The sequence below is a fragment of the Nanorana parkeri genome, unplaced genomic scaffold (genome assembly GCF_000935625.1).
Source record: "Nanorana parkeri isolate BGI_ZX_2015 unplaced genomic scaffold, ASM93562v1 scaffold52, whole genome shotgun sequence".
NCBI lineage: Eukaryota > Metazoa > Chordata > Amphibia > Anura > Dicroglossidae > Nanorana > Nanorana parkeri.
In genome coordinates this window covers 1,092,900-1,106,933 of record NW_017306320.1, presented here as the reverse complement: position 1 = coordinate 1,106,933, position 14,034 = coordinate 1,092,900, and the positions used below count along the sequence as shown (strand labels likewise).

Sequence of the window (14,034 nt, the reverse complement as noted above, 5' to 3'; positions counted from 1 at the left end):
CTCCGGGGTTAGAGATGGGGGGGCCCGTCGGCCGCCGCAAAAACTGTGGAGGGAGCCGAGAATTAACAAAAAGCCTACAGGTACTGCAGGGGGCAGCCCTGGGCCTCGGCCGTGAGGACCCAGCAGACAGCCACCTGAGTACACGGGCACGCTGAGATGGACACGTCACACACAGGGGGCCCGTCAGCCAATGTGATTACTCCCGGCGCAGAGATGGGGGGGCCCGCCGCATACCGATCCGATGGTAACCTGCGGCCGGACACCAAGGGGCCCCCCCATCTCTGCCCCAGGGCTGTGTTTGAATAGATACTGGGCCCCCGTAGGCTCAGGCCCCTGTGGGCGGGACCGCTCGCACCGGTGGTAGTTCCGCCACTGACACTTGTTCAAGTGGCAACTGTATAAGAGGGAAATTCTTCTAATTTCCTTGTGGTGTTTCCAGGACAACAAGTTAAGAGAAATCTCCCCAGCTGGACAAAGACAGTAAAAAAGAATAACCTGATAGAGGTTTTAACCCTTTCCTACTCTATCCAAGACTAAAAAAATGTTTTTGCTTTATCGACTTTAACCCCTGGCCACCGGCAGAAACCGCCCAGTCATACATAAATGTTTCTAAGCCATTGGGTGACTATTCCCCCCTCCTACCCAACCTTCCAGAGCTACCTTGGCAGCCCTCATGTCTACAGTCAACAGAAGTGGCTTATTCTCTTTCTGCACTGAAAGATTTGTCAGGTTGGAGCTAAAACGTTGAATAGAATGTTGAAGTCCAGGGGGAAATTCTGCTTACTTCCTTTCTGATAGGTGTCAGACAGGAGGAAGTGAGCGGAATTCGACTCAATGAAATCACAGATGGCAATAAAAACACTTTTTCTAGTAGAGCAGAAAAGGATTAGGCCCCTTTCACATGAGCGGGCCGATCAGGTCTGTCAGTTTTTCAGAGGGATCTGATCAGAAACCCAATGTTATTCTATCGGCAGACGTTGAATACATCCGATTACCCCGAACTCTATCTAGGTCCGGAAAACAAAATAAAATTGAGTTCCATTTTGTGAACCTGACTGTGATGGATCAGGAGAAATCTGATGTAAATGCAAACACGCCTGATAGATCTACCATGGGTCTGGTAAGTTCAGTGTTTTTCTCCATCGTAACATGCTGGAACATCATGGCTGGTGGGAGGTGCCAGCAGGTTTTTGTACATAGATTCCTGAAAATATTCCAGCCCCCTGCCTCAGTACATCTTTAAAAAACCCTCAGCCCTAATGTAAGCAGTGAGATGGCTCTTGCGATTTATGCAAAAGATGGTTGGATGTTAGCCTGATGGAATGGACTTTCCTAGGCAGGTGGCATGTGCATGAAGCTGAACCTCCATGATTGAAAGAGTACAATCCAATGAATGTAAGGGGTGAGCCAGTGACAGTGAAGCTGAGGAGTAAAGCAGTAGATGATGCTGGATGTCCTCCAGCCAGGGAATAAGGTGGGCTCTATGTGACTTATTGAAGCCTCTAATGCCCAAAGTTAGAACCTCCCAGTGAAATAAAAGTAAACACTTTCAGTACAGGAGACTATACAAATATGCAAGACTGAAGGTAAGGCTGGAGATTAGCCTTAAAGAAGAACTTCTGGAATTTGTAAAACATATCCTTGCAGTGGTTCTACCCCCCGCACTGCAAGGGTTAAGTGCTTGTTTTGTCTAGGGGGCTAAAATAAAGCAGATAAACTCACCTGATCGTTGGTTCCGTGGCGATTAGCATTCACCTCTCTCCACGTCGACTCCCGCTGTGTAATGTCCCTTGGCATCCTCATGCCTAATGCAAGTCAATGGTCCTTAGGCCCCCAGAGCCCATGGGAGAAGAGTCTAAGGGGACCGGTCTAGAAGCCAGACAGGACCTAGTATCAGGTGAGTATATCTGCTTTATCTGATTCTGATCGACAAAACCAGCACTTGAAGACACAAAACAGTTATTAAACCCTCATTTGTTTTTGCATATATCTACTCCTAGCAAGCAATTTAAAAAAAAAAACTTTTTCAAAGGGTTAATACTTACCTGTGTCTCTGCCGCGCGCTCCCGTCCGAACATCTGAAAATTTTGCAATAATCTTGGGGCAGGCGCATGCACAGTTCAGATGTTTGTCCGGGAGACGAAGAGAAACACAAGGTAAGTCTATGGAGCAGCGTGCACCCACACAGACTCCGTGGGACATCAGAGAAGAGGAGGACAGAGGAGTCGGCGCTGGATCGGAGACCCGCACCAGCACTGGAGGGACTCCTGAAAACTACAGGAAAGAAGAAGATGATCGGATTAAGAGGCATCATTAAGTCCTTACATTAGCACTGGGAGGGGGAGACTTTTGCCTTTAATGTCCCTTTAACACTTGCAGTGCAGGGGTATCCCCACTGCAAGGGTAGTTTGTTTAAATTCACAGAGTTCTTCTTTAATTCCTTTTTACAGCATGTGACAAAAACTCATTTAACGTACTGCAAATACATTTTGTTTTTCAAGTGTAACAACTGAAGATACTTTGTAAATTCTTTCCAGAAACCTCTTGATGTCTAGCTAGGCTTCAGCTATTTACTAGCTCCTTTTTAAAGGTGAGAGTGATTACATAATTAAGCTTTAATTAAACCCGAATCTAATTGTGTCTGCCATGATGATGTATCCCATACACTAGGGGCTTCTCCAGGGAATTGCCTCCTTCTTAGAAAGGTCAAAGGGATTTCTGTTTTTCCCCCAAAAAAAGCATTTGGAGAGCAATTAAGGACTAAAAAAAATACATTGAAGAGCAGCTAACCTACAATATGCCATGCTTAACAGACTGTGTTGCACAGTGAGCATATGCTTAATGGATCAGCAGAAAGGTGAGATGTTGCTATTTGCATTTCTCTACCCAGAAGCCTTTGCTGCTGCTGATAGATGAAATATGGCACTTTCAGTGATACATTGAGGCGTTGTGTGAGAACAGCACATCAAATAAGATTTTAAAAAATGATTAAGTTTGTTCTAACATCTAACAAAGAAGGCCACTGATTGAAACCGGCTTCCTTTTATCCACCTCTATTACAGCACTTAGAACTATGTAGCAACAGTGAACAGTGACTTTCAAAGTCTCCTTAACAACTGATTTAACAACTGTAAATTGAAACGTGGGAGTTTTTTTTTTTTTCATGCTCTTATACTTTTGTTTAGTTTTTTATTTCTATATCTTGTTTTATTCATGCTGAAAAAGGCGCCACTCACTTGTTTCCTTATCTTGTGTTCTATACCTGGTATGCACAATTTCTCTGAGTAAATATCATGCATGCTTGCAAATATAGTGTGCTCTTTCAGAAAGAGACATGACTGAATAAATGAGATATACCGGGACGGGCCAATGCAGATTTCTACTTGGCAGCCTGTGCTATAAGGAGCAAAGTGCACATCAGCATTTAGTTCAATCAGTTTATAAAGTATATGGAAAGGAATATTTTATTAAAGTGACATTACACCAAACAATTTTTTTTTGCCCCATGTAAGGGTAGCATTATTATAAGTTAGATAACTACACAGCAGGGAGGTGAGCAATGATCATACCTACAGCAATCAACTGGATTTCAGTTTACTGGAATTAATTCAGTGAATCGCTTTTGTTTGAGTATCTCCTGCTTACAGATAGTCTTTGCTCTCTGCAGAGCCTTACCTAAAAAAGGAGGTATATATCAGGGATTCCAGACATCTACCAGCTTCTCCCATCTGGTGAGTTCCAAAGTGTGCAGTAAGGCAAACTCTTGGGCTCTGTGCTTGTTTTACGCCAACCTGCATGTCACACATTCAGCCTGCCCCAGCCATTCAAATACTTTATATCTCCTGGCAAGAGAGGGTCCTGAATGGAGTTGGAGTACCAGGCAAGCACAGCAATTGGATACTACAGTCAGTGCCCATGGAGGCTCAGCCTTAGGGCCTGTGTTGATGCTTTAGGTCACTGCTTCTCTGCATATAGAGGTCAATGGAAATGCAAAAGCAGTTTGAAGCAGATATGAGGGTTTGTTGTGAGTTGAACCTGGGATCAGGCACATTGTGGTACTTTGCCTTGCTCTGTTAGGAAGACAACCTGGAAGGTTGTTTGTTTGGCATTTTCGATTGACAATCTGAGTCTTCTCATTGGTCTCTTTTTCAACCAATCATTGAACTCACTTCCCTATTTAAACTCCTTCTTGCCTCCCATTCCTTGCCCAAACTTGTCTCTGGTTACAGTGTTTGCTAAAGGCTTGTTCCTGCTGATTGTGTTTATCTATCTAGCAAGGTTTTACTATGCTGAGCGTGATAGCAGGTTTATGAAGCATATGAAAAGGTTAACTGAAGGTCAGAAGGAGGTCAACTACAGTAAAAATGCACATGTCAATGAACTGTCTCAAAAGCAAGCAGCATGCACCGAAAAGCAAACTTCTTTAGTCTATCATAAGAAGCTTTTAATCTGACGAAATGTAATTAGCTTATATGAACCAATACATGTATCTGTTCTGGCATAAATAGAATGTGTTAAAAACAAATCTGGGACGTCCGATTCTTTGCTGTGGATTCTGCTCTACACTCATTCTTCAAGTACTGTTTTACTAAATAAGATTGAATTATGTTGAATGCAATGTTTTGTTGCTTGATAGCAGCGATAAAAGAGTCAGGGAGTGGATTGACCATCTACCAATCCAACTTCATAACTGAATAAATCAGAAGATTGCAGGACTCTAATCCTCATAAGGCCACAGTAATACAATAAGTCTATGATTTGGACTTCCAGTTTCTATCAATACCACGACTTTATGGTGAAGAGACATGTGACTCATGGCAGGCTTTTGCAGACTAAATATTGCAGTAAGGTTCAATGGTGGATCAGCAGATGGTGATGGCTCTACAACCTGCTCTTCTGTCCTAGTCAGTCTCTATGCATTTTGATCTTAGGTACAAACAGCATGCCTCTGCTATTGCAGTTTAGAAGCTAAAAACAAATTTCCAGCCAAAAGGATGAAACAATTTATGCAAGCACCAGTTTTCAGAAATGTCTCTTGACTTTGAAAATGGGAAGCTTTAATTTAAAAACTGCCTTTTTTTGGTTCCAGAAACATACTGCAATATGAGAGATAAAGCATGTGTTCCCGGATGATTTGCCCACACTAACATGCATAAATCTAATTTACTGTAAGCATACATCTCTATAGGATGTGGGACTCCCTGATCATTAATATAATAGATGGATTAGTCTGCCTTTGCTCCAGTGACTTATTATTGTAGTTAGTTATGAGAAATACATTACTTTCCATAGCTAAAATGGCTGTAATTATATTTTTATATTTAAGTGTGAACACATATTTTAATATAGGCAGATGTTATAACCCCAGTTTATGGCTAGCTCAAGACCATTAGCTTCATATGATCAAAAATGAGAACTGCACCCAAGACCAATGATACAATGAAAGGAAGGAAGATTGTGATTGCTTAACTTCAAATGAAAATAATGAACAATAATTATAACCCTGATTTTAAAGGAATAAACATTAACAGCAAATTGGTTTGGTCTGACTGGGCTTGGTGATATCTGCTGAATGTGCTCCTGAGTCTCTAATTATGACAGTCAGAAACCACCTCATGCATAAAGGCTTATGAGAAGGTATAATGGTGTTTTTGTATCCATAGCACTGGGATTTTTGCATTCACTTTGCAAGCAGAGGATGGAATGACCAGAAGTGCTGGCATGGTCAGAGCACACAGATCATGAGCGTGGAGCTCATGTATAGAGTGTATGGAAAGTCCGAAACTCCAAAACTATTTTTGTAGTTGTGGATAAAGAGTGGAAGGATTAGAACTATTGGGTTCCCACTGCTATCCTGCTTTTCCCTGACTTCCTGTCCTGACAACGGTTTCATGAGACAGGTTAGGGAAAATATGCAACAGGGACACAAAAAAAAAGTATGAAATTGGTTCTAGCTTTCCTTTATTGTATAAAGAAAAACATTTTTTATTCTGTCTGTTTCATTTGAAAAGTTCCACTTTTGTCTGGTAAAATGTTGTCAGCAGGGCAGGAAATGTGGGGAAATCTCTCTTAACAGAGCCTTGGATAGCAGTAAAAACCTGACAAGGTTTCTAATTCTTGCCAGCTGTATACAAAACTAAGAAAAGACGTTTTGGCCAGACATATGCTTTAAATGGTACTGGATCCTCTGTTGAGCTGATCTTTTTTTTCACTGCATTTATGACTGCGATCACTACCTGTACAAAGCTTTATGCTCTTCATGGTTTTATGTGGGTTTCCTGTCGGTGCTCCAGTTTCCTTCCCACAAACCAGAAGCACAGTGTCGGGTTAACTGGGTCGCTTCCACCCAAATTTAACTGCAGCGCCAGATTTACTCTCTCTGCTGCCCCAAGGCCAGGTTCCTCAATGCGCCCCCCTACCCGCCAACCACTCCCCCCCCCATGGAAAATGGCAGACCTGTAGGCTGCATACAATTGATCTCGGCGACATTGCCAGGATCACTTGTACAAAACAATAGGCGGCTTTACCCGCTTTAGCTCTGCTTTCCCAAAGCAGGGCTAAATGCAGAAAACAACTACTATGCCTGGCACCCGTCACTGCATGTCCGGGGCACCGGGAGAGAGGAATTCCACACCCTTGCTGCCCCTCTACTCACTGCTACCCCAAGACTGGGCCTTGGTTGGCCTTGTGGGACATCCGGCCCTGATTGTGTGTGAGACTGTGAAAGGGCCATTAGATAGCAAGCTACTTCTAGGGGCAGGGAGTGATTCTAACAATTCAGTGCCCTGTGATGGTGCAGCCAACTATCTCAGCATTATGTAAATGGTTAAAGAAAAAAAAGCTATTACACACACAGCAATCAAATCTGCTGCAAATCTCCCAGTCGTCTCGGACCCACGTCCCCACTTCTCCTTCCCTCCTGCTGTACTTCTATAACTTGGTTTGAAAAGAAACACAACTGTTCTTTATCTATATAATAACCAATCAGCCTATCCTGTATGTGTTTCTAAAAGGGGGCTTTGGCTGCTGTGGGAAACAAAATAGTTTCTCATACACTCTCATTCAGGAAGCTCTTTGTACCCATGGTTTACTAAGCTCTACACATGACCATAGCTTTATACATGGCCTCAAAGAAGACCAGTTTTGTGTTCCCCCTTGTGATGATGTGAGCATTCTTACTTCTCCCGCAGTAATGTGTACTGAGGCTGGCGTAGGCAGTGTTTACTCAGGTTAATCAGACGGCGCATTTGCCTCTGAGACTTGGTCAGCAGTTGTTTGAAGCCTGCTCTCAGTTGCTCATAGCGCCGCGTCAGGTGGAGATCTGCATTCCAGAGCCTTGAAATTGTTGTGATGTTAAGGAAACGGTCTGTAGGCAAATTCTTCATAAATGCCCGAAACTCCGCTGTAAAGAAAATAGCACTTTATCAGAACACAAGATTTTTTTTTCAATCAAGAATTTTTTGTTTTTTGTTTTACATTACATAACAGTCAAACAAAGCAGAGGCATACGTTCACATGTGATGTCAAGACATGGTTATTTAGCATCCTCGTCCTCCTCTGTACAAGCACTGCTGCTGTGGAGGCAGTATATAATGGTTTAAGGCTGCCAGTAAACATTTTGATATTATTAATCCTGTATAATTAGAGAACTTCTTGCATTCTAGATGTAACAGAAATAAGTGTAAACGAGCGTAGGAGGCCACGTGCTTCTCGTACGCCCCCCACGCTATGCAAGATTTTTAAATAGTTCCATTATTTAATTTGTCAGGTTTTAAGGTATATTTTTGTGTAACTCAAGAACACACGGTTATAAACAAAATCACTTTTGTGAGGAGGAGCTGTAATTTCTAGCCATCACTGTTAAAGGACTGCTGTCAAATGTAGGTTGCCACTGCTAACCTTGTTTTCAAAAAGCTAGTTCCATGGTTGTCTCTGATTTTAATACTTTATGAATCACTAAATTAGTCTGAACATTTCAGAGGCAAATGTAAAAGACAAGGATATGTAGTGTTCTGTATCTCATTATACAGATTTAAATCTAAGCAAATATATCTTGGATTATAGCCCAAGAATGGTGACATTTTTTACCATACATGGACTATAATCCAAGATGGTATAATTTGTCCACAACATGTAATCCACTTTGTCCAAAGTGTCCAATAAAAGGCATGCAAGCCAATATACAGGATCAAATAATTCCAAGTATAGCTAGAGAGAAACTTCACCCTACCTAGGTAAAATTAAACTGAATACTTGTCCCTGTATAAAAAAACATTATCTACAATTAAAAGATAACCTTTTAAACTACAAGGAATTCAAGTATTTTATGAGTGATTTCATTGTACTGGAGTATTGTACTGTACTGTGTTTTTTTGTTTTTGTTTTTTAAACTAGCTATCTCTCCTTAGCAGCACAGCAACATATATTGTGCTAATTCAATATCCATGAACAGAGCCTACAAATTCACCAGAGGCACTCTGCAATAGGCTATAAACAAAATGGCCACCTCTATTACATGCATAATTGGGTACTTCAGCAGCAGAAAACTGCAGGCACAGACAGAAGACGTTATAATTATATCTAAGAAGATCCAGGCAAAGAGTAAAAGGACAGCATAACTCCAAAAGTCGATTCAATGGAGACTATTGGCTCAGAGCAGGGCTATTTTGGTACATCGAACCTTGATCTGAAACATAATGGTAGAATGTACTTATTTAAATTGATCGCTGGTGTTACACAATGCTTTCATTGGACACTTTGAGATGTCAGACTCCATTCTATTAATATTGCAGTCATAATTAGTTTTATGTATTATCAACTGATGACTGTTTAGTACTAGTCAGTAATGAAACCCTTAGTCTGATTCAGTTGAAAAAAAAATGCAAAGTGTTCTTAACAGACACACTTAGAGGGTATCGGCATACGTGCTGTATGTGAGCTTGTTGTGATAAACATAGTGAGATGCAGCAACCATAGAGGCACAGCTAATAATGTAAAGTATATCTACAGAGAAAAACGTTGTTTGTTTTGGACAGAATGGGGATGGGTTAGCCAGCCGGTCACGTTTTCATTGCTACCTGTGTTTCCGCTGGAGAGATTCTCCCTCTAACTTTATTGGTGAAAAGTGAGGGAAAATCAAAAATTTAAGAGTTGTCACAAGAGCAAGGGGTCAGGGTAAATCTTCCAATGGGGACACCTATTCTAAGGAAAACTGTTTAGGAGGGGAATTCCCCTCCCTTTGGGAGATTTTCTTAAACTTTCTGTTGTGTCTCTGGGACAGAAACTAAAGGAAACATTTCCTAATGGTTCACAGACAGAAAAAAATCATAACCATTCCCTACTCCCTACATCCAAATCTGTTTAGCTAAACATGCGCTTAATAGGGAAACTCTAATGATTTAGGGCCAATTTTATGTAACATTTTAATAGTTTACTGTGTTAGTAACTGATATTTTATCAGTATTTTGAACTACTTATATAAAATCTTTGTTTTACAAAAGGTACATTTGCTGAGTTAAGTGTGCTGGAGTTTTCAAACTTTGGTTTGCAAGATTTAATTGAATTCAAAATGCAAGTGGCCCAGTATGGCTTCTTGTACTGTACATGCAACACGTGCACTTCAGTTACTGTGGTTGTAAATGGTAGGATAACATTAAACATGGTATGAAGGTTATGACTGAATACTAATATTTAAGAGTTATATACAGTGTAAGGGCCCATGTCTATTTCTTTACAACACAGGGGGTTGTATGCTCTTGTGTTATTTCATATTAAAGCAGAGGATAATCCTGAGGGATGTCATGGTAAATTGTCCTCCTGCAAGTATTTAAATAAGCTTTCCCCAGGATAGAGGCCGGTCACCTTCACCATCACATCGGGCAGACAGAAGATATGCTAAGCAATAGTTTAAGCCACTTATAATATTTCATTCCTAGTGTCCCATGCAGCATCGACCCGTCTGTTAGTCCGGAGCCTCTCTCGAACTGGAGATGTCAACTGTCTCCTCGGCATCCCTACAATTTAAGTCACATCAGTATGCTGCTGTTGCCATGACGACAACTTCCACATTATTAACAGGACAGATGCTACACACAGAACCTGTCAGATGCTCTGGGCCCTTTTGCTGAGCAACAAGAAGCACTGCAGGAGATACGTTATCCCTAGAGAATACCAACCATAAAAAAAAATCTTGCATAAAGGGAAACAGTGTAAACAAAGATATATAGAAAATACATGTTTTCCAAATCCACCTACTATCTTCTCTTAAGGTAAATCTAAATTTGCAGGTTTAAAGCAGACCCACTGCATAACAACGACTATTTCCTGGCCCCAACCCATTCAAAAAAACATTAATTTAAATGTTAAAAAAATTATATAAAACCTTAGAAGTAAAAATTATGCTATAAAATATTCACTCAACAATGCAGTCAGCCTTCTCATGTGATCCTGGGAAAACCAAGGATCCCAAATCCTGCGAGAATGCATTTCTATCACTGTGCAGGGAATCCGTACATCTGACAAAGTCAAAGCTAACGTCCAGAATAAGACCTTAATACACAGTTGAAATACACATATGCTTATCTGTCAAAGGACTTGTCATTCTGTCCAGCCACTTTTATGATTCCTAATCATCTGCCAGACAGCATTGGCAGGAGGGTGACACCACCAGCACACTTGATGTAAACACATACAGTTAATAACTATTTTTTCAGCTATTACAAGACATCTGGAGCATCTTGATATACAAATATAAACTATAGGATGCAAAATCTTGGACTCTCGCTATTGGTCAATAAATGTGATGGCAGCAACTATTAATAAAACATGGGTGGTGGTAGGGGGTTTGCCAAATGCCTGGGAAATTAACGAGAAATGAAAGGCTGAAAAATAAAAAATAGAATAGAAAAACAAAGGATAGGGAGGAAATTAGATATGATATTAATGTTCTAGATAGAGCTATCACATAAATTGCCTATTAGAGTACCGTTGCCAGATTTACTAAGGCTGCAGCGATCCTTTCTTACTTTTTCTTGGAATTAATCCAGGCATAGAGTACCTAGGCTGGTTATGATGGCTTCCAAATCTTAAGGAGGGCTGAGTTTCCTGGATATCTTTCAGTATTATTTAGCTAACCACCTGCACGATATGGCCTCCTGGCCTGCTCTTCATCCCCCCAACTGGTGAATCGAAATTGAAAGCCTCTGGATCTCACCAGTCCACCTTAATTCTCTTTTGTGGTCCCTTTCTATAGGGTTGAAGAACAACCTTTTATTGTCCCCTATGCTTCATGCTACTGAAATTTGGTCATACACCAGACGTAATTTAAATTGAAACAATTGTGCCTAGATTACCCCACATGTAAACATCATATCTCGGACATTTATGAGCCTATTAACCTTATTTCATCAGATCCCTTCCCCAAACATAAATACATGCTTAAATGGGAAACATTGTTAGGTATGCTATTGGATATGGAGGACTGGGAAGATATTTGGTCTAACGCAACTAAAACATCTATTTGTACCCTCTATAAAAAGAATCAATATGAGATATTGTTCCAACGGTATCACACTCCAGAGCTTCTGCATTCCATTAATCCTGCAATTCTCCACATTTGATGGAGATGCATGAGCGCTGTTAGTAACCTCTTTTATATTTACTGGGAATGTACTCAAATCTGTCCATTTTGGCAAGTTGTATCCCTACACAATACCTTGATGGATGTAGTGATTCAGGAAGACCCTGTTCACTTGCTTTTAGGTCTCCCTATTCCCCGCATGTCTAAAGCCTCCACAATTTAACCATATCCTTACTGTCGCTAGATGTCTCATTGCACTAAAATAGCGTCATGTAACGCCACCTTCTTATTTGGATTTGTTACGCCGTATCCATGATATCCATATTATGGAATATCTCACGGTGAGGCTAAACAATACTATGTGGAAGTTTAACAACAGTTTGCCCTTGATAATCCTTTGATTCTCCCACTCCCAGTTCCCTTAGGTTGGTCTCTCTGCCACCTATGGAATCCACCTGGCCAGGCAGGTAATGTGGTCTCTTTTCTTCTTCTACCATTTTTCTCCTCTTAACCATTATCTTATATTCACATTTTTAGTTTTGGTATCTTCTTTGGTTATAACCCTACTCAATATATGCATATTCTATATTTACCGTCTATGTTTAATGGAGATGTTTACATTTTGCCCTTTTTTACTATCCTGTTATCAAAATCTTTGTTTGTTCTCTTTTGGTTGTTACTTTACTCATTGTTTAATAAATAAAAAAAGTTAAAATAAATAGAACTGTCACACCACATTCCCAACCAGCATTTGTCAACTACACTCTTCAATTCCACCACTGCCACCAGCATGTGACATATTACACACACAGCCTCAGCTTGTGCAGAGATTTTCCAGCTCAGAGAGAACAATCTAAGCAACTGCAGGCTGAGAGCGATTACTAGGGCAGGTTAACTGATCAGTTAACTCTTTACACACACAGTAGCTACCACCGCCACCACATGTAATGGAAACATGCACCATTCACAACATCTGCTGTTGCAATTCTGACCTTTAAAGAAAATGTCTGTATCACTTGATGCCATGCCCTGACAGGAGTGTAAAAGAGTTTACAATATGGTGCCTTCTTTTAAGAATGCCTGTGTTCTGTCAAAAGTTATTCAAGCTGGTTAATGGCTTAAATGTGTCACCTTATCTGGTTGCTCAGCACAGATATAAGATTTAAATGCTACTTTTTCTGTCACTAGTTTGTGCACTTTGGAGAAAATGAGGGTGGCACTGTTGACCTCATTATTGTCACAGTGGGCTCAATCTGACTTGCCGCAAACTGTGAAAAGCTCACAGTATGCAATGATATCGGAGTAAGCAATTTTAGTGCCTGCAAGAAGCCTGCACAACTAAATATAACTGTCCAATACATCTTAAATTTTTTCTACATTTTCAAGAATTTAGGAAAAATAATTTGCTATGAGGGAAGGTAGTTGACTGAGAGCAGATCTCAACAGTTATCTTTCTCTTAAGCCACACACACTAGTTTCAGGAGGAGTTGTGCCAAACCTACTCAACTTCCCTGTACGTGATGTTAGATGTGAAGAATAATCTATATCTTTTCAGGGACCTTCCCTGTTGTCAGGTTCCCATTACAGAAGCTGGTTTTGTAGCGGGCACAAAGTCAAGTCGTTAAGGAAAACATCAAACAGACAGGTTAGGAATCCTAGGAAATTACTACAGTCACGTTCAAATATAAGATCTCACAGTCAATGTTATTGTGCCACTTGTCCCTGCAAAAACCCACCTCGGCTCCTCCCTCTGACAAAGAGCTTAATTGTACTCTTCAGAGTGAAAGTTGTCAGAGAGAGGAGCCCAGGAGGCATGGTCATATAGCACAAAGAAAGTTGATGGCAGGATCAGATCTCTGAGTGCAGCTGTTTTCAATTCTTTTGATGCCATGTGAGTGGGCTTGGAACAACCCCCGGGAGAGAATGCATCTGAGCTCAACTGCAACAGTGCTTGAGGCAGAATTGATTACTTTGTAAGGCTAGGAATCCTGTCCATTGCTGATTTTTACTTTTTCTTTTGATACAAGCCCATGTCTTTGGGTGATATTTTGGGGGGGAGGTTTTCCACCTGTAAACATTTCAATATATGTATATAAAATATATGTGTAGTCCAGATCAACCAATGCGATAGCTGCACTGATTTTGTAAATTCACTTCCTGAATGAAAATTGGGATTTGATTGAATGCTTGGATACTTTCCACTGTAATGTGCACTGAGCCAAGGCCTAGCCAAGCACAACTTATTGCCATGTCCATATTAAGCCAACACCTTTGTCCTCCTTTAAATCATATGATACATGCTTCCCTGTATTTAATTAGGTCAGATTAGGTTGTAACCTTTATAGAGCAAAGGAAGAGGCATGCAAGAAATGGTGCTTCAAGTTTGCACTTAAAAGATATAATTTATCATGATGTCTATTCTGAGTATCTGTGTTAAAATGCCCAACATTAATAGA

The 14,034-nt window shown here is 40.7% G+C and overlaps 1 protein-coding gene across 1 annotated transcript in view; it reads right to left on the bottom strand.

The window, feature by feature from the left end:
- BRINP2 (BMP/retinoic acid inducible neural specific 2) overlaps positions 1-14,034 on the bottom strand; it is a 262,091-nt gene that overhangs the window by 20,590 nt on the left and 227,467 nt on the right. Inside the window, exon 7 of the mRNA XM_018575321.1 lies at positions 7,180-7,402. Within this exon, the coding sequence (XP_018430823.1) occupies positions 7,180-7,402 (223 nt within the window). The remainder of the gene's footprint in view (positions 1-7,179; positions 7,403-14,034) is intronic.